This window comes from Schistocerca gregaria, chromosome 8 (genome assembly GCF_023897955.1).
Source record: "Schistocerca gregaria isolate iqSchGreg1 chromosome 8, iqSchGreg1.2, whole genome shotgun sequence".
Lineage (NCBI taxonomy): Eukaryota > Metazoa > Arthropoda > Insecta > Orthoptera > Acrididae > Schistocerca > Schistocerca gregaria.
In genome coordinates, this window is record NC_064927.1 from 118,702,733 (window position 1) to 118,723,919 (window position 21,187).

Sequence of the window (21,187 nt, forward strand, 5' to 3'; positions counted from 1 at the left end):
GTACGACAGGTCAAATTAGCACACTGAGATACAAATTTTCAGTGCAGTCAGAGTGCGTGGGATAACCATGATAGTGCTCCTGCTGCTCCTGCTTCTCGTAGTCCTATTACACAACCTCATTCAAACTCAGTGAGCTGTGGATAACAGCATCCTCATTGCCATAAAGGCATTCTTGATGACATCACCTCACAACATTCAATCTCAAAGGTAACTAATACTCACGATCCTTACAGCACGTATTTAAATCAAATGTGATTTGCATCATCATAGTGGTGCTACCACCACCACTCTTATGCAACTGGCGTGAAATTTGAATAGAAATCGTATTTCAGGAGTAAAAATACATGTACCAACTTTTGTTGACTCAACAACTCCTTCTCGGTGTTGCAAAATTGTTCTCCATCAATGTCCTTCGACAGTCTCTAGGATTTTACACAGTTCCAACATTTACAAATGAATTGTGTTATTGGACAAAATGACATCTTTTTCAGAAATACATGGTATAATATCAGGGGAAACAATTCAATTGAATTTGTTGTTAAAACAAGATATGCGTAATAGAAGATGCCCCACTGAAAGTGTCATATCATAGAAGATTTTTTAATATATGTAGGTGATACACAAATTTATTTCAGTGCCTTCTGCTTATAGAAGGGGACGATTTTCAAACATTCCCCTAAGACAAAAATATACACATTCACATTTTGCACGATTTGTTGCCAATAATACTTTTTGTATTCTTGAAGTTTCATCAGCAAAATGACCGACTCTGGCCTGCTTCAATAGTTTGGATATGCCTGTTAACCAGTATTCCACGGAAAGCCACTGGGAATTCAAAGAATTTAGTTTAATATCGGAAAGTTATGTACAGAAACATCAAATCAGACAGACAGCCTCTTGGTATAGGTAGTGATGCTAAAATTATCATTCCTTGATATATGCAACAAACCACCACAGCACCTTACAGTGGTCGCTGAAGAACATACCGAGTTCAACTTTTGGGCAGTAACCCAAGGCACTGAAGACCGACTAGATAAGGGTGTCAGGTTTCATCATCCTTGTTCACAGACTTTACTTAATTGAACTTCCTTTATACATGTGTAAGGTTGATGCCACAGATATGCACCTTCATATAAGGACTCAGATATCAATAACCACTAGTCAGTCTGTCTGCTTATGAACTTTTCACAGAATATTGGAAAGTTAGTGTGATGACGATTATGATGACCACCACCAACAACAACAACAACAACAACAACAACAACACGAACTACCAACAATAAGCTTGTTGATGCTAGGCACTGTTCAGTATTTCGATGATTTCATCAATTGTTGGTTGTTGCCACAATTCAAGTGAACATTGGTAGTGGTGATGGCTCCACTCCTTGATATTTGGCTAGAATATTTTCATCAAAGATGTTTTTCAAAATGTTCTTGTTCTTATGTTGGATTAATAAGTGTCTAATTAGTTAGGTTTTGCTCTTTTATATGGTGTTCAGCAACGTCCCTTTCTCTTAGTTAGGTTTTCACTGTAACTGCCATAAGATGGCAGTTACAGTGATGTGCAACAAAAACAGTGAACTGAAAGTGAACTGTAAGATGTCCACCTGGTTGCCAGATGTGAAAAAGCAGTTTGCTTAGAAGCAGTGAATTAGAAGTTACCTGACACCCACTGAAGATGCCTTGTAAAAAAGGCAAAACACGTCTGGGTGCATAAATAAAAATAAAAATTCAATGTGCAGCATGCAAAAGGCATTTTTTTTAAACAACTGCAAGTTTCCAAGATGCTAAGCAGAGCCTCTAGTCCATCACAGTCTGCCCTCGATCAAACTCAGATACACGAGGGGCATTTGAAAAGTCCGTGCAGAGTCTGAGAGATGGCATCACAGGCACGTATCGAGGTCATGTTTAGTTAGTAGCATCTTTGGAAAGAACACACACCAAGTTTCAGCAATATTGGTCTATTTCTTTGTGTTCGGCATTCGTGTGAATCATGGAAGTTGAGCGATTGTCAAAAAATGGCTGAAGGAGAATTTCTTGTGATGATTAAACATTACATTATGAAAGGCATAAATGCCTCAGGAGACTAAAGAGAAGCTTGATAAACATTATGGTGAATCTGTACCGGTTTCACAATTTTTGGAGTGGCCATATGGGCACAAGTGATGCTGAATGTTCTGGATGTCCTGTGGTGGTTACGACTCCAGAAATCATTGATAAAATCCATGATATGGTGATGGATGATAGAAGAGTTAGGATGCATGAGATTGCTATTGCTGTGGGCATCTCAAATGAATGGGCACATAATATTTTGCATAAACATTTGGACAAGAGAAAGCTATTTGCAAGATGGGTCCCGCGATTGCTCACGCTTGACCAAAAATGGCATTTTGTGAAGTGAAGTGTTGCAAGGATAGTTTGCAGCTGTTCAAGAAGAATCCACACGACTTTAAGCGTCATTTTGTCACTGTGGATGAAACACGGATACATTACTATAATCCTGAGACCGAAGAACAATCTAAACAATGGGTTATCAAGGGAGAATCTGCACCAAAAAAAGGCAAAGACCAGTCCTTCAGCCGGAAAGGTTATGGCGACTGTCTTTTGGGATTTGCAAGGGATAATCCTCATCAACTATCTGGAAAAGGGTAAAACTATTACAGGTGCATATTATTCATGGTTATTGAACAGTTTGAAAATCGATCTGCAAGAAAAATGCTGGCGAATGGACCTCAAAAAGTCCTTTTCCATCACGACAATGCACCAGCACACACCTCAGCAGTTGTGGTCGCAAAATTAATCGAAATAGGATTCCAACTCGTTTCACATCCCCCACTATTCTCCAGATTTGGTTCCTTCAGACTAATATTTGTTCCCCAATTTGAAGAAATGGCTGGCGGGACAAAGATTTTATTCAAGCGAGGAGGTGATTGCAGCAACTAATAGGTATTTTGCAGACTTGGACAATTTCTATTATTCGGGAGGTATCAACAAATTAGAACAGCATTGGACAAAGTGTGTAAGTCTAAAAGGAGACTATGTTGAAAAATAAAACAGGTTTACCCCAAACACGTAAGTAGTTTTTATTTTTGTGCGGACTTTTCAAATGCCCCTCATATCACATGCTTTCCCCATACTGCACACGGACAGCACATTCACTGACACTACATGCACTACGCATATTTCTGACTAGCGGTCATTCCTTGCCAGGTGATGCTACTATATCCTAGACAGGTTTACATTGTTAGTAGGTTAGTGGTTTTAATGTTCTGTCTGATAAGTGTATAAACACTCTTGTAAATCAAGTAATGGAATTTTTATGTGGATAGCACAACAGCTCATGACAATAGGACTCCACTAGATTTTAAAATAAGATTTGTTTGAGCAAGTATTCTGACAAATTGGAAGAAAAAGGGGCATTGCTGAACACCATACAAAAGAGCAAAACCTAACTAATTAGACACTTATTAATCCAACACAATAACAAGAAGATGGCAGTTACAGTGATGTGTAACAAAAACAGTGAACTGAAAGTGAATTGTAAGATGTCCACCTGGTTGCCAGATGAGAAAAAGCAGTTTGCTTAGATGCAATGAATTAGAAGTTACCTGACACCCACTGAAGATGCCTTGTAGTGTACATTTTTGTAAAAATTGAGTAATATAGATGTAGTTGCCGAAACAGATAAGCATTTATACTGTGTTTACTCCGCACTCTACTAATTGCAATATACACTACTGGCCATTAATATTGCTACACCAAGAAGAAATGCAGATGATAAACGGGTATTCATTGGACAAATATATTACACTAGAACTGACATGTGATTACATTTTCACACAATTTTGATGAATAGATCCTGAGAAATCAGTATCCAGAACAACCACTTCTGGCCATAATAACGGCCTAGATATGCCTGGGCATTAAGTCAAACAGAGCTTGGATGGCGTGTACAGGTACAGCTGCCCATGCCGTTTCAACACGATACCGCAGTTCATCACAAGTATTGACTGGCGTATTGTCACGAGCCAGTTGTTTGGCCACCATTGACCCGACGTTTTCAATTGGTGAGAGATCTGGAGAATGTGCTGGCCAGGGCAGCAGTCGAACATTTTCTGTATCCAGAAAGGCCCGTACAGGACCTGCAACATGCGGTCTTGCATTATCCTGCTGAAATGTAGGGTTTCGCAGGGATCGAATGAAGGGTAGAACCATGGGTCGTAACACATCTGAAATGTAGCGTCCACTGTTCAAAGTGCTGTCAATGCGAACAAGAGGTAACCGAGACGTGTGACCAATGGCAGCCCATACCATCACGCCGGGAGATACGCCAGTATGGTGATGACGAATACAGGCTACCAATGTGGGTACACCGTGATGTCGCCAACCACAGATGCGACCATCATGATGCTGTAAACAGAGCCTGGATTCATCTGAAAAAATGACATTTTGCCATTCGTGCACCCAAGTTCATCATTGAGTACACCATCGTAAGCACTCCTGTCTGTGATGCAGTGTCAAGGGTAACCACAGCCATGGTCTCCAAGCTGATAGTACATGCTGCTGCTAACATCCTCAAACTGTTAGTGCAGATGGTTGTTGTCTTGCAAACGTCCCCATCTGTTGACTCAGGGATTGAGACGTGGCTCCACGATCCGTTACAGCCATGTGGATAAGGTGCCTGTCATCTCGACTCCTAGTGATACGAGGCTGTTGGCATCCAGCACGGCGTTCCGTATTACCCTCCTGAACCCAGCGATTCCATATTCTGCTAAAAGTCGCTGGAACTCAACCAACGCGAGCAGCAATGTCGTGATACGATAAACCGCAATCGCAATAGGCTACAATCCAACCTTTATCACAGTCGGAAACATGGTGGTACGCATTTCTCCTTCTTACATGAGGAATCACAACAACATTTCACCAGGCAATGCCAGTCAACTGCTGTTTGTGTAAGAGAAATCGGTTGGAAACCTTCCTCATGTCAGTACGTTGTATGTGTCGCCACCGGTGCCAACCTTGTGTGAATGCTCAGAAAAGCTAATTATTTGCGTATCACTGCATCTTCTCTCTGTCAGTTAAATTTCGCATCTGTAGCACGTCATTTTCATGGTGTAGCAATTTTAATGGCCAGTGGTGTACGTACTTAAAGGTATTGATGAGAAAGTTAGGATATGAAACAGCATTTAGCACAACAACCATCAGATTTCAATGAGATAATAGAGAATAGAATAAAAAAAAATAATTTTTATATGTCTGGAAATAAGGCTTATACAATGATAATATCAATTAGTTTTGTAACCTAAGTATGAGGTAGAGTTATTACTGATATTATTAGATTACATGCTTTTGTGCCTTTGTTTTACTAAAATTCTCAATAATGTCATTTCATGTCATGTCACTGAACTCTATTTAACTTGAAACTTTTCTTTCAGTTGATGAAATGGACAGATTGGCATTCCAGCCTGAATTGCTGGAGGTGGCAGTCAGGCGGTCATGTGTGCTTCAAGTGTGTACGACTGAATGAACGCGCGCGCGCGGGTGTGTGTGTGTGTGTGTGTGTGTGTGTGTGTGTGTGTGTGTGTGTGTGTGTGTGTGTGTGTGTGTTTTCCTTCCTTGAAAAAGGCTTTGGCTGGAAAACTAAATGTGTAACAAACAGTCTTTTCATTGTGTCTGCCTGCAACTTAATGAGACATCTCTATGGTAAGTAGCAATCTATCCTCTTCCTTAGATTGTTGACAGTTTCGCTAGTCGTTCCTGATTCATCACAGTGTCTAGATAATTTCAATTAGTTTTAGTTCAGAAAACTTCTCTTGCTTGAGACGACTCAGACGTAAATGATAAAGAACTATTGAATTATATGTGATATACAGTGTAATGATTCACTGGAGTTCCATTTAATCGTAAATTGGAGCATTCATTGGGCTGTCCACTGAGCAGCAATGTCAACACTCTTATGAGCTGCACGTAGATGTCTATGACACCTTTTTATTTCTTGCAGCACTTGCTCCTGATCAAACTATCATAAATTCCATTGCTACAACCAAAGTGTCATTGGAAGTTTAAAGCATAATTTTGTTTCAACAGTTTAGAAAATTTAGCACCTTTCCTTTATGGCAGTGTATCATCGTGGCATGTCTTGTACAAATCAACCTATGCATTAAAACATTCCTGAATGAATTTTTCACTTTGCAGTGAAGTTTGTACCGATTTCACTTTGAAAACATCCCCCAAACTGTGGCTTTGGAATGTCTCCGCAACATCCTTTTTTCCAGGGGAGCCCCACAAATTTTGCAGGAGAACTTCTGCACAGTCTGCAAGGAACCAGACGAAGTGAGTTATTCAACTTTGAAATATCATAAAGAATGTGATCAATAATGAACTGATGACTGTGTTATCATCAGGCTGTGATGTGAGACACACAATTTTAAATACTAAAATATTTTTAACCAGAAGTTTCCTTGCAACTGTTTCAGAATGAATTCATTAGGAAACTATAAATGGTGCTTTATTTTCTATGCTACATGTAAAACATTTTTAGAAAAATTACTTCAGAAACTTTGCTTCGCTTACAAACAGTATGTTCTTTCAGCAGTGCAGCAAATGACTCAACTTTCAGCTTTCTGCCTACCTTGAATCAAACCTAGATGTTGACATGATTCTCTGTGAGGAGTATGCCATAAAGAGCCCATGACAAAGAAGTTTTGCATATGTGCTACGCTTCACAGGAAAAATGCAATAATACAAGCCAAACACGCACATCACATGTAATTTTTCTTATTTTTTTCTTATTTTTTTCTCTTATTTGTGCCACCTCAGACAGCCTCCAATACATGTTGAAACACACACACATGATTCACATACAATATTTGTGTTGGTTGTAAACATATTACATACATCATGATGTTCTCCCATTATTGCCATGAGATGCCACTCCAAACACAACTGGATGTGGGAATACACAACATTAATGCCTCCAAACAACTTTCTAGCTATGCGTTGCCTATGTCACATAATATATATGAAAGTGATGATATTCATTTGCTTAACATTGTTCTCTGAAATCTATTCATAATTCTATGCAATGGACCACAATCAAAATACACTGCACCACACAACTCGTCTGGCTGGGCGAGGTTGATAGTGTAATTGTGTCTAACAGAGCACTGGTTAGTATTTTACAGTTTTTAAGTCACATGCAACATTTTACAAAAAAATCCTTAAAATTCTCACCACACTAATAACAAATTCCATGGCCTGGTCATATGTAAATATGGTCTTATACGTTAATACAAGGGTGTGCTGGAAGGTAATGCCTCTGCATTTTATTTCTTGAAAAAGCCACAAACTCACCTCTGCTTGCATCACCTCATTGCTATCACAGCGAAGTCTTCAAAGCTCTCCTTTAAGTTTTGGAAACAGATTAAAATCAAGTGGGACCAAGTCACGACTGCACAGAGGAGGATTGATGACAGTGAACACACGGCGCTGGGTTGCTGTAGATATTGCAGTGCTCATGTGTGATTTGGCACTGTCATGCTGAAGGAGAGGGTGATGCACATGTGGACAAACTGGCGCTGGGTTGCTGTAGATATTGCAGTGCTCATGTGTGATTTGGCACTGTCATGCTGAAGGAGAGGGTGATGCACATGTGGACAAACTCTTCTGTGGTTAGAAACTCAATTACAGCGTGCGGTCTGTCACACACTGACATAGTTGCTTTACACACCACCATTTTACACAATACAATTTGAAGCACTCTAGTGGCGAGGACTGCAGTTTCCATCAGCATGATATGTAATACCTCAACCAATACAGAGAATTGATTAAAAATTTTGGAGGCATTAATTTTCAGCAAGCCTTTGTATTTTGCATATATATGGGTTTATGCCTACATATTTGGTTTTTTTTATGTAGCCAACATACAGAAGTAAAATGCCATTCTTCATATTATTGTAGAAGTTATTACACAATTGCTTATGATATCTTTGAAAAAAAGGCACTATTTGAATTTTTAAGGATGATCAACATTCTACCTGTGCAGTTACTACATTGTACTGCTGAAACCTACTGGTTTTTGTGTTTTATTCATTGAAGAAACAGATAAAAACACTTACTGTTTATTGCAACTGGTATAGCTGCAGAAGATACTACAAAATTTAGCACCATTGCTGTTGCAATTAACTAAACATCAACATTTACATTTACTTTTTCAGTCCTTAATCAATGTTTGGTTTTTATTCAGTTGTGCAAATCGTCCACTCATTTGGTTGTTGCTGATTGAAATTTTGTTTTCAAGTTGGGATATACACGTGTCAAATTCATCTTTCTTCTTGGCATTTTTGGATGATAAAAGTTTATCACACTAGATAGGGAAAATTGAAATGTTGGACGGTGCCAGATTTTTTTTCCTGGTACTTCTGAGCTTGGCCACAATGCTTTTGCAAACACACTTTTTCTTCCACTTAGTGCAGTCAGGTCGTCATACAAAACTTGTAAACAAAGCCACTCAATTACTTTAAATGAGTCTAAATGCAGTCCTTGATCTAACGTATTAAGATCCATGGAATCCTCTTGTTCCATCTTGTAGCCAAGGATCCAGTGGTGTGGACAGTGCAGTGACTGGAATCCAATCATCTGTCTGGTCCATCTCGACAAGGCAAAATCTGTACTGCATGATAGCAAACTATGCCATGTAATGAGGAAAGGAAGCGACTTTTTTTTTTTTTTTTTTTTTTTTTTTTTACATAGTTGATCAGGTTTTGGGAAAGGGGACACACATGCCTGTGGTGTTCTGCCCAATGCATGGATCAGACCAAATTATATGATTCCAAACCTCAACATCAACGAATGGACTGAAATGTGTTAATACATACTTCAAAATGCATAAAGATATCTCTGATGAACATATCCTGTTAATTCTATCTGCCATATTCCCCAGCAACAGCAACCAACAATACAGTCATTTGCTGCAGCTGCAGCCTGCTACCAATACTTCCTCTAGGGCCTGAACAGAAACAATCCACATCAACAAACACACACACACACACACACACACACACACACACACACACACACACACACACACACACACACACACAGGACTGTTTACTATCAAACCTTCAACAGCCACTGCATTGTATCTATGTCACTACCATAGACATACGCTTTGTGGCAAATGGCACTGCTATCGTGGCACTACCTTGCTTCAACAAGCCTCGTGTTACTGCCAGTAACGAGCATTTAGGTCCCCTCCTCAGTGCTCTGCAGTCAGTACACATTTCAGGTTTTGCATCAACTGGACTGCCTTTGTTGAGGGCACTCTACACTGTGTCCTCCATGCTGGCTGCACCTAGTGGTCCATCAATCAATCTACTGCACTGAGCCAACCGAGGAGCACCTCACCACTGTGATCAAATATCAGGCCATTGGGGAGTGCATCCTCTGCTCACTGCTTTGTGGGACTTTGTTTCCGACTTGCCTTTGAGACCACTGTCATGGGACACTACTACCATGGACTTCACCCATAAACAAACATTCTAATGCAAAGTCAGGTCAGCGATTACCTGATAGGACATTCCAGTACTTCGGTGATTAACTATCAGACTAAATTGAGTATTGCAGACTTATGTTACAAGGAACTGTTATTGTATTTCGTTTATGAGTTTCAATGAAGCTGCACTGTTATTGGCTACACAGGCACATCAATTATAGTGCATTATTCCCCTTGGGCACGAACACTACAATGGTGATCAGGAACAACATTTAAACCATCCTTGCCTCATATTAGGATCACAGTTTGCAAAGTTTAGTCACAGTCTGAAGCACAGCGGTTCAAAGACTCACCATTTTCATCTCCACCACGATAGCAATAAGGATATTTATTATCAAAAACAGTGTTGATCACAATTTATTTATTACAGTGACTGCTTTTGACCACTACTGTGGTCATCTTCAGATCAACGTGTAAGAACCTCCTTCTGGTAGTAAATCACTACTAATTTGTAACATATTGATCACTGTTCTCTCCCGCAATGTATTCAAAAGTAATAAGGATATTTAACTAAGGAGTATGTCCCTACAATGACTAGCATCCAGACTGTCAGCCTTTTTTGTTTGCACAGAGTAGCCATCCAGCCCTGTGCTCCACTTTGGACTGTTGCTGATATTTTTTTGCTGTATGCACATGCTCTTAACGCCCACTGTCTATCTTCAGTATGGTACCACAGACCTCTGATGTCTTGGTGCAGCTTCTGCTTCACTTACAGCACCTAAATCGAGACTCCGAGCTTCTCTTACAGAAATTAACCCACATGGTTGCTACTCCTACCCAAGTGTTGACAATGCAGCCACTACTCCTTCAGGAACTCACGATGGGTTAGAACCATAGCCTTTGTACCTCAAGTGGTTGGAAAACTACTCACAATCTCTGCAATTCATTATGTCACTTACCAACATGTTTCCTTCCTCATTTATCCTGATGCTCACACCTATCACATTCTTCAGTCAATTAACCTTGGTACAGTCCTGGTTACTGTGTGCTATGTTCAATTGTGGGACCACTTCAATGGTTATTATGGAATTTTCATGCTCCAGCAAACATACATCATTCCGAGGCATTTCCCTCAATTCCATCTATCCTCCTCCCTGCATTCTCAGTGCTCATCTGCACAATAGACATTCTGCACCATTGTCCATGCAGCTGTTCAACACCTGATTGGTCATTTATCAACATACTCAAACCCTCCAATGCTCCCGCCGCCTCAGGGCCCCTCCCTGCCCTCGATGCACACCATCCTTCCTATTTCCAATTAATCAGTACTCTTGTGCCATTTCCTTTATCTTTTCTATTCCTTCTGCAGAGTCAAATGGCAGCACCTGTCCTTTTCACGGCAATCTTGCAGGACTCATCTGCACCTCCAAAGGGGTCACTGCCTCCGACACCATTGCATCCAGTGCCACCATCGTCACACTCCCTTCATACATACTTCTGGTCCATCTCTCACAGGCCATCCACTTTTGATTATGCCTGTCCATGATCCATTCCTTTGGGCTCTTTTGGTACCATTCTGCTTTATCATCCTGCTTTTTTTCCTCCTGCTCCCAGCAGTTTTTGTCCGAGCCAGAACCATCAGTCACTGCACCAAGCTGGTTGAGATGCACCTCACTGCCATGCCCAAACATTGCATCCATTTGTCCACTGCTCGCCATTTCATGGAACTTTGTCTCCAATTCACTCATCTTTGATCTCACCCTCATGGGACACTATCACCATGCACTTTGTCCATATACGAGTATTCCAGCGGAACGTTAATGATTACACACTAGAACTTTCCAGTACTTCAGTGATTTATCAGACTGAACTGAGTATTGCAGACTCACATTCCAGGAAACTGTCATTTTATTTTTTATTAGACTCAATAAAATTCCATTGTTACTGGCTACCTGGACCCATCAGTATTGAACACAACACTTTCATGTCAAGAACACATGAAAGCATCGTTACTGCCGGTATTATTTATTGCCAGCTTGTGAGAAGAGTATTGTCATTAATAAATTACACAAGAATGATTTGACTGTTGATAGGAGACTACCTGCTGAAGGTCTATGCACAAAATCACAATATTACCTATTGGGTTCTTTTTCCCCTCCTCTCTCTGGAATCAGCTGCAAGCATTTTGTAGGTTGCATCTGCACCTACACTTTCCATTTTAGATTTTTTGCTTTCTTCAGCAGAATCTGCAATAACCACTAGCATAAAAAGTCTATTGCAATATGAATATGCATCTACCATTGGCACACCAAATTTTAGATTACAATCACTTCTCAAAATATACTTTTGCTGATCTATAGTTTTGGGAAATACTTCTGGAAAGAGAGATATATTTTGAACACATCAGAACTGAACTTAACTAGCAACTGATCACTTTATGCCTAGAGTAGTGATTTTCTTACACTGGAAATGATTCACAGTATTTCCTCACAAAGTCTCTGTCATGGTCTAGGATTTTATGAGGCCTGTTGGGATGCCTTCCTTTTTTGCCTTCAGGAGATCAACTGCTCCTTTATTTGTCAACCAGAATTTCATGTTGTGAGATGTAATGTGAAAACAATACATAGTGTCCTTTGACAAAAGCCTACCTTTCCCATGCCTACCTTATCCTTTGTTTCCGAAAGAAAATGGTATGTCAGTGAAAAATGGCGACGAGACAAACTTCCTTCTTTTATTTCTCTCTTCATATAAGCAATATCAATCCACTGGAATGGCAAATATTGTGTCTGCTCATCAAAATAATGTGTGCAAAATCTGCAAATGAGCTGCATCTTATCAACCACTCATAAATCTCCATGTGAAAACTGACAGTGGCAGTTCTTTCTTAGAAAAGAACGAAATCCAATTGCTAATATTTTAAATGTACCAAACAAATCCTGTGATATTTGCAGCTCACATTTGAGTGAAAGTTCAGTTCACATCATTCCAGTTTTGGCTAAGTGCCACATTACTATATTAGAATTCTGTAAATATTTAACACATACAACTTATTGACCACAGGAATTATGGGAAACGTTTTTTCTATTATAAATAGCAGTTAAAATTTCTTATCACACACTGCATTATGTGACAGTTTTCCAGTTTTTCCTCCTCCATGTGTAAGGGCATCTACTATCCTCAATGACTCACATTTATTTTCATTTAACTTACAAACTTTAACTTTGTGTTTTCTTTCTCGATCTAAGTGTTTTTGCACTTCGCTCATTACAACAACATTTGGTGCATTCCCCATGATGCCTTCATTTACAATATTGTTCACCGCAAAATTTAACCTGGAGATGCAGGACATCAGATATCACACTATTCCAACTCTTAACTACATTTTGACAAAAATGTTTTTTACAATGCTGTTCAGGTGAATGATCAGTTTAAAAATGAAGGATTCAAAAGGTCACAAACAACCATAATATGGCATGTGGGATCAGTTCCATAAAGTCATATTACACTTCCTAGGCTCATGTCACCATACAATATGTGAATAACTTACAACTATATTTGAAACTGGATACCAAATTAATTCTTTCAGCAACTGGTGAGCAGTGTTAAACCAAGTGAAAAAGCGTCATCAAAGAAAAAGTAAATCTCCATTTTGGGTGTTAATGGTTTTTTCCCTCTTCTTACAAAAATTGTTTGTTTTTAGCTCCAAAAAGATCCAGTTCGTCCAATTTTATAACAAAAAAAATTTCCTCAAAAAACATAGAATACAAACAGGAAACATTATACATGGCATGATAATCTTTATTCTGGTGAGTACATATTGATATAAATTTAAAACTGAAAAAATCTTACTGTGGATCTTCTAAAGCAAACAATTAGGTTCATCTACTTCCACATTTAGAACATACAGAAACCTTGAGGACACACCTTTTAGCAATTTAATATATTTACATTTGTCAATGTCAATCAGTAGGATATTTTCGAATAAACCTTCATTTATGCACGTTACAGGACTCACATAGCAATTGCTGCAAATTACAAAAGCGGACACTTGACTGGGTTGACTACAGAGTACTTTACCAAGTTTTTTCTGTTAGTTGACACATTAGAGGAAAATAAAGGCATACAAACATCATTACGATCATACCAAGTAATGTGGTACTTAAACCAACTTTTGAGTTCACAATCCTTTTGCGTTGCTCTCACAGCTTTACTGACAATATTTAACACACTGACTGCCATATGCGTAACGATGGATGTTTCATAACCAGAATGGTGGGTACATGGCATCAGGCATAATTATGGCTCTGCAGTGGCTACCAGTGGATACATGGCATCAGACGAATGGCTTTGCTGCTTCAGTGGCCTAGTGGCAGTCAAGTATTGAAGCGGTGAAAGCTGCTGTTACCAATTTCTCAGCCAGCACATTATTCAACATCATCAGATTTTAAATATCAATTACACAGTCTTTCTTCCGCTGCTTTTGATGTTTGTGAATAAATTAATTAGCAATGAAAAGCCCTTTGATGTAACTCATAATGCTGTGCAATCCAGTAACAACAAGGTAAGCACACTGTTGAATTTCTGAAGGCAAGGCATTGTGTAAAGTTAGCCATATGTAATAAAATCCATGAAGACTTTATGAAGCAACAGTTGACCCACATAAAATTCGTGTTTGAGTAAGCCCAGGAGGCCCCATACAGTTATTCTAGGTGACAATGGTCCCAGGAACCAATGTATTTTTATTTAGAACACTGAACAGGTACAAACTGGTTTCCCCTGTGCTACATTTATAATACTGTTGTGGGGTACTTCCACCTTCTTTAAGTATTTATAATACGAAAACGTGAAGACAGCAATGTTTATGATGGAGAAGAAGATAAAGAATTTCTTCCTACTTCCATCACCAGCATCAATTCTTTTTTATATTTAATCTGGTTTCAGTGCTTTCTAAGATATTACCCCTTTTTATTCTTCACTACAGATCCCTTGTCTCCAATCCGTGCCAATACAGAAAAGATTCCCTATCCCTAACCAGAACACATTCCCACACAATGTTCCTGCATTTTTTGCTGTTTTCTGGCTCATGGGTTCCCTCCCCCTGCCAATGGCATGAGCATCAAATTACTCATACCTGGTTGCAACCAATCCTCTCACTATGACCTCTATCTGTTCAAATTCCATCAGTCTGCAGCCCACATCAAGTCAGCCCTGAAAAAAATATACAAATCACACTCAAGCCACCTTCCATTACATCTGCTCCATCTGTAACATCCTATTGATCCACAATCTCAAATTCCTGCATCTCATTTCCCAGACTGAAACCCTTTTCCTCCAGAAACTAGAGCAGCATGCACAATACTGCCTCAAAAAACTATCAAATTTATTCACCTCATACTCCCGCCTTGAACTATCACTACCCACCACTAGTAAAAAAAGGCTCCCTCGAACATCCCCCTGTAACCACCAAACCCTGCCTTGCAGACAAACTACATCAGCTACACCCTTAGAAAATCACTCCCACCATCCTACAGAGACCAGAGCCTAAATAGACCTGCGACACAGTCATGAATTTCTCCTCCAAGAGCCACAATGCCTCAGAATATCAGCCCTTTAAAAGGCTCACATCTCACTTCCAAATTAAAAATCATGCTGGACTTGTCAAAGAACTTTCCTCATACTGGTTCCTATGGCAGAAACACTTTTTTTGTTGCCAATTCTACTAAACAAACTCTACTCAAAATCATACTGAACCCTGTCTTATTCAATTTACTGCTCCATCCAACTGTGATCTAATTACCCCTCACCCTCCTCCTGCTCTTTCTGAATCATCCTCTAGTAACTTGGCATAATTTCCTAATGTCAAACCTCATCTCACAATCATTCCCCTAAGCTTTCAAAATGTAAACCAACCTCACATTTGCAGAATGAACTGTTAATGAACTGCAAAGATTACTTAAGAGAAGAGCTGAATGTCATGTGTCCAGCTACAAGCCCTGCCACAGTGACTCCATTCCAGAAATCGAGCAGGATCTCTAGCCCCTCCTCCCAGAATCTTTCTCCTGGTCTATGTCTATCCTCACCCACATCACTTCCCACATTCCTATCTTGTACATGGTTCCTAAAGTACTTAAATCCAACCATCCAGGATGCCACATCATTACAATGTGCCTGTCAGCCACTCAACTTGTCCTCTATGTGGTGAGTAGCAACGTATCCTATGTCATTTTATTGTAGTTAGCAAGTGAGCTGCTCTCCTTCACACATGACATCACAAAGTGGCAAGAAATGGACTCCATCAGTCCCCATATATATTAATACAACAACTTTATTTGTAGAGTATTAAAAAATCTACTGGTCTCAAGAAGTGTTGCTTATATTCATTTTTTATATGTATAGTATCACACAACAATAAAACAGAGCACACTACAATAAACTGTGTTTACAGCTGTTCAGTTCCATTGTGCTGGTACACAGTGATACCAAGAAATAATTTTCTATCCTACTTATCTGTGTACACTTATCACATAAAACACTCAAAAGCATGTGAAAAACTGACAAAAATATGAGTGTATGTATTTAATTAACAGCAAGAGAAAAAGACAAGTGTATGTAAGTAAGAGTTTGCAGAAGGGGTTTGTGTCACTTCATGAGAGGGTATACATGGTAATGGAAAAATCACAGCAGGACAACTACACACTGGGCCATAAATCAGCTAATAAATGAAGCCATCATCAATCAACAGAACACACTGTGCATAGCAGGTGAAATGTTAAATAACCGAGTTGACCTAGCCTTTCTCAAGGCTCAACAAAGGCAATGGAACATGCTTGCTCTTTATTCAGCACTCTTGGAGTAACTGGAGGAATCTCTACAAAGTGACTGGCAAGTCAACTTCAAATAATTATCTTGGGTGGTACTGTATAAACTGTGTACACATTTGGATTATTTTTCAAGCACAAATCTTCTGATAGCAAACAACAGGATGCTACAACTTTACATGCATCACATGCTGGGTATTCCTTCTGTCGCATCAACTGAAGCACTTTTTTTAAAAATTTTGTTCATTTGTTAGTAACATCTCTTAATTAGGAATGAATTTTTGATCCTTCAGATGACAGTTTGCAAAAGATCATACAAACATATATAGGGAAATAAAGCTTTTCTATATAAATTGCTGAGGACAGATATTATACTGCCTTTTGTGCTTGTAACTTAATGTTTTATCAGAGAGAAGGATGCACATATAACAACATCCATAGCAAGAAATGTTAAGAGTTAGTCAGCTGCAGCCTCAATAAAATGGCATACAACCTGAACTCTTTTGATTGACGAAGGCCGACAGTGATGTCACCAAGGACACATCACAGCAGCATCGTTCTGGAATATACCAATCACCACATGCTGAAGAAAACTTTAGCTTCTAATGCAATGTGTCATGTTTCATAACTGGCACAAAACAGTGTACCTACTGTGTGGAAATTCCATCTCATAGCAGAAACAATTTACTACTTACTTACAACATGTGATACACAGTATTGTTTCATACATTACTGAAATCCCACAAAGCTTTTCAGAATTATTTTTGTAAGAAATATTCCAAAGAACTTCCCTGAAACTGTAGTGAAAAAATTATAAATCTTAGACTGATTTGTACCAGCAGCTGGTACTGTGTATCTGTGTCACCTATACCTACAATAATATAATTTTTGTCTATTTCTGGGAATACCCATGCTCTATTCTGTACTAGCAGGTGTATGGCAATTAACTGCAAAGGCCATTTTTATTCTCCTATCTGTCACTCATGAGCTAGCACCTAATTCTACATAATTTACTAAGTGCTCCAGATCATGAAACAACTTTTTGCTATTAATTGAAAAGACTGTATGAGAATGACAGGACACACCTGTTTTCACAACTACTTCCTTGAATGCAAAAACATTCACAAAAATCCAAATCTCCTTAAACTGAACTTTTATGAAGCTGAGGTCTGTAATGACTCATTTTAATTATTTCTCTAGATAACATAACTGAGATCAAAAAATAACTGTGGATTACCCAGTAGTATCTATAAAACAGTGAGTATGATGCAAATGCAAATGAAAAACATGTTATGATCATGAATTTAAATGGTGTCTGAATAGTTAATGCTGAAACATATTGGATATTGTAAAACATCCATCTAGAAGGAAACTAAATGGTTTAGGCCACTGGTGCTAGTAATTCTTAGTGGAATGTATTTGGTAAAAATAAATGCCAGAGATACAATTATGTTTCCACATGGATATCTAAACAGGTAATTTGTATTTTTGCTATTTATTTGTATTCAAAACTCTTTAGCTCCAGCTCAAGTGTTAAAGACATTATAATAACAAAGCCTAGTATTTTTCTGTTCCGCGTAAATGTTTCTATGAGAGACCCTTTGTTGACTATAATAGCTTTTTCCCTTTTCCAACCCTGGTGTATCAGTTCCTCACTGTGAGTACATGTTAGGACCTTTTTTGCATTAAAGATAAGAAAACATACAACTGCATTCCAATTTCAACATAACAAGCAATCTATTCCTCTTCTAAACATACTGTTGTAAAAATCCATGGATTTTTTTTTGCTATATTATATAAAAATATGAAAGTATAGTCTTACGATAAATTAAAAAGCAAATAGCAAATCAGGCCCAAGTTGCTGAAGTTGGTGGTCTTGTGTGTGTGAGGCGTGCTTTCTTGTGTGAATCAATTGTGTGTGTTTCTCTTTTTCTGATAAATGGTGTGGCTGAAAACTTATGCATAAGTGTCTTAATTCTGCATGTCTGGAACTTAACTTGTCACCTTTACAGTAATTAGCAATCTATCTTTTGCCACATTGTAAATAGCAAACATAATTAACCATGACAAAATAATAATTGGAATACAGCTGAGCAAAGCACAAAGCAGAAGAAAGGGAAGAGTCAGGACGCAAGTTTTATATTTTTAAAACATTTGCTTCATCAAATGAATGATACAAATTACAAACTGAAAAAATTAAAGGAAAGTTGTACAGCACCTATTTAGAAGGAAATGTTATTCAGACGTCAAGATACGAAAACACACAAGGTACAGTTAATGAATCAGAAATAAAAATATACCATTTTTTCTCATTTTACATTTGTGATTCTGTCAGTCTTGTTCCAGTAATACTTGTTTCATTGATTAGGAATTAGATATTTCAATAATGTCAACATTCATTTTCTACTATATTTTGAATTACTGAAAATACTGAGCATTTTATGTAGCAAAAACACTTAAACAGCAATAAGTTCACTAACACGTTTTAAGACTATAGGGGATGCAACCTATTTATGGATTTACCTAATTATTATAAAATTTGTATCAGATTAAATTAGCATAGATGTCAACAGTCAACTGTAGAACATAAGTTCAGTGCATTAATGAATACACCACCTTTTTTATTCCTAATTTTAATCTCATAAAGAAAAAAGAGCTACAATTATTTTTTATGTCTTTTCTTGACCAATCCTTTGGCACATTGAGTTGCTGGGCAGACAATGCACTAAAGCAGTCTCTGATATTATGACATGGTGTCCCAGCTTTCTTTGGCTGTTCAACAAAAGACACATCAAATTGCAGGCATGTACAATTCTTTCACCCACAGCCTTCAACAGTAAAAGCCACACAAAGCAAGCATGTCTCATGCACAAACGACTGCCAACTCCAGCATCTCGGGCCAGAATGCAACAACACGTGGGACACAAACAGCAGTCTGGAGGGGGTGGGGGAGGGGATAGCATTATAGTGGTCATGAAAGAGACGAACACCATCTGGTGGAGCGTGCTGCAGGGACTAGACTGCCAATAGGTGCAGTGTCAGGAGGTTGTGGGACAGGAAGGTGCTGGGGATAAAATAAACCGGGTGGGAGATGAGAATGTGGAGATGATAGGACAAAGGGGGTGGAAAATGAAGCCAGGATAATTATGGGAGCAGAGAACATGTTCTAAGGATAACTCCCATCTGCACAATTCAGAAAAGCTGGTGGTGGAGGGAAGGATCCAGGTGGCTAGGGTAGTGAAGCAGCCACTGAAATCAAGTGTTATATTCAACTGCATGTTGTGCCACAGGGTGGTCTACCTTGCTCTTGACCACAGTCTGGTAGTGGCCATTCATCCTGGCGACTGTAATATATGTTCTGAAACCTAGCAAACACAGCAAAATGGTAGAAAACTACCGCTCCAATGCCCTACTTAGGCAGTGCTACCTTAGAGGATGTTCCAGTTGATTAGGCAGGCTTCAGACCAGGGCGTAACTGCTGCGACCAAGTATTGTCTCTCACACCCGTCATAGAGTCAGGATACCAAATGAAGCAGAAAACATCTGTGGCATTTGTTGATCTAACTGCCACCTTCGACACTGTGTGGAGGGAAGGCCTTATCTACAAATTTCTGCGCATCATCCCCTGCAGAACAATGGCTAAACTGATTAACAGCATGCTAAGCAATTGGAAGTTCCAGGTAATCACTGGAAGCAACATAAATAAGGAGGGGGAGCTAAACAATGGATTCCCCCAAGGATCAGTTCTCTCACCATTACTGTTCAATCTATTCCTATCTGATCTACCTGACAGTTTGTCCAGAAAATTCAACTATGGCGATGACCTGGCTTCTAGCTGTACAAAACCAGGAAATAAGGACAACAGAAGACATACTAGCCAATGACCTGTCTGTATTAGATAATTACTTCAAAATCTGGAGACTCCAACCCAGTGCGGGTAAAACAGAAGTGTGTTGATTCCATTTAAATAATCGGTTGGCGAATGTAAAACTGGAAGTAAGTTTCAGAGGCAGAATTCTTCATCATAATTGGAACCCAAAATATTTTGGTGTCATCCTGGACCGTACAATATGCTTCAAACACCACCTTCTTAACTTGACTCAAAAGCTGAGAACTCTAAACAACATCCTACATAAGCTATGCGGAACTACTTGGGGATCTTCAGCAACAACCCAGAGATCTTCAGCTCTGGGCTTAGTGTACTCAAGTGCTGAGTACTGTGCACCTGTTTGGATGAACAGTCATCATACAAGGCTTGTTGACACCCAGCTGATTATGACAATGTGCAAATAATATCTGGCGCATTCAGATCTACTCCAGTTTATTGGCTTCCACTGTTAACCAGTATAATGCCTCCTGATTTACGCAGATGTACTGCCCTTATGAGGGAATTCCACAAGATCTCCAGGAATTCTAACCTACCTGTGCATAGCGACCTGCCACTTTTAAATCGTAAGGGACTGAAATCACACCATCCATCACTGTGTGATGCTGCTGACATGGTTGCTAAGGATTTCAAACCTATTGAAGAATGGAAAGGTCGGTGGGAAGCAGTGACAGATGGGCACCTGCATAACATCATCTCAGGTGCTAAACTTCCAGGTGCTTTCGACCTACCACATAATACCCAGGCTACTCTCAACAGAATCCGTATTGGTCATGGCCGATGCAGGGATACTCTCTTTAAGTGGAAGAAGCTGCCTAATCCAGCCTGTGACTGCAGGACTCCATGCCAGACTGTTCAGCACATTGTCAGTGAATGCAGGATTCAAACCTATCAAGATGCTGAAGAGGACTTCCTGCCAGCAATTCCAGATGCAGTGTGTTGGATTGAAGGACTGGATATTCAGTTGTAAAGCCAAACTTAAGTTTCTTG

General features: G+C 39.1%; 1 protein-coding gene across 2 annotated transcripts in view; it reads right to left on the reverse strand.

Moving 5' to 3' along the window:
- Positions 1-21,187, reverse strand: part of LOC126284204 (phosphatidylinositol 4-kinase alpha) — a 170,152-nt gene that overhangs the window by 120,500 nt on the left and 28,465 nt on the right. Inside the window, exon 9 of one of the 2 annotated variants that reach the window (XM_049982968.1) lies at positions 16,805-16,870. The exons of the other annotated variant lie outside the window; for it this stretch is intronic. Coding sequence (XP_049838925.1) covers positions 16,805-16,870 — 66 coding nt within the window. The remainder of the gene's footprint in view (positions 1-16,804; positions 16,871-21,187) is intronic. 2 annotated transcript variants of the gene reach the window in all.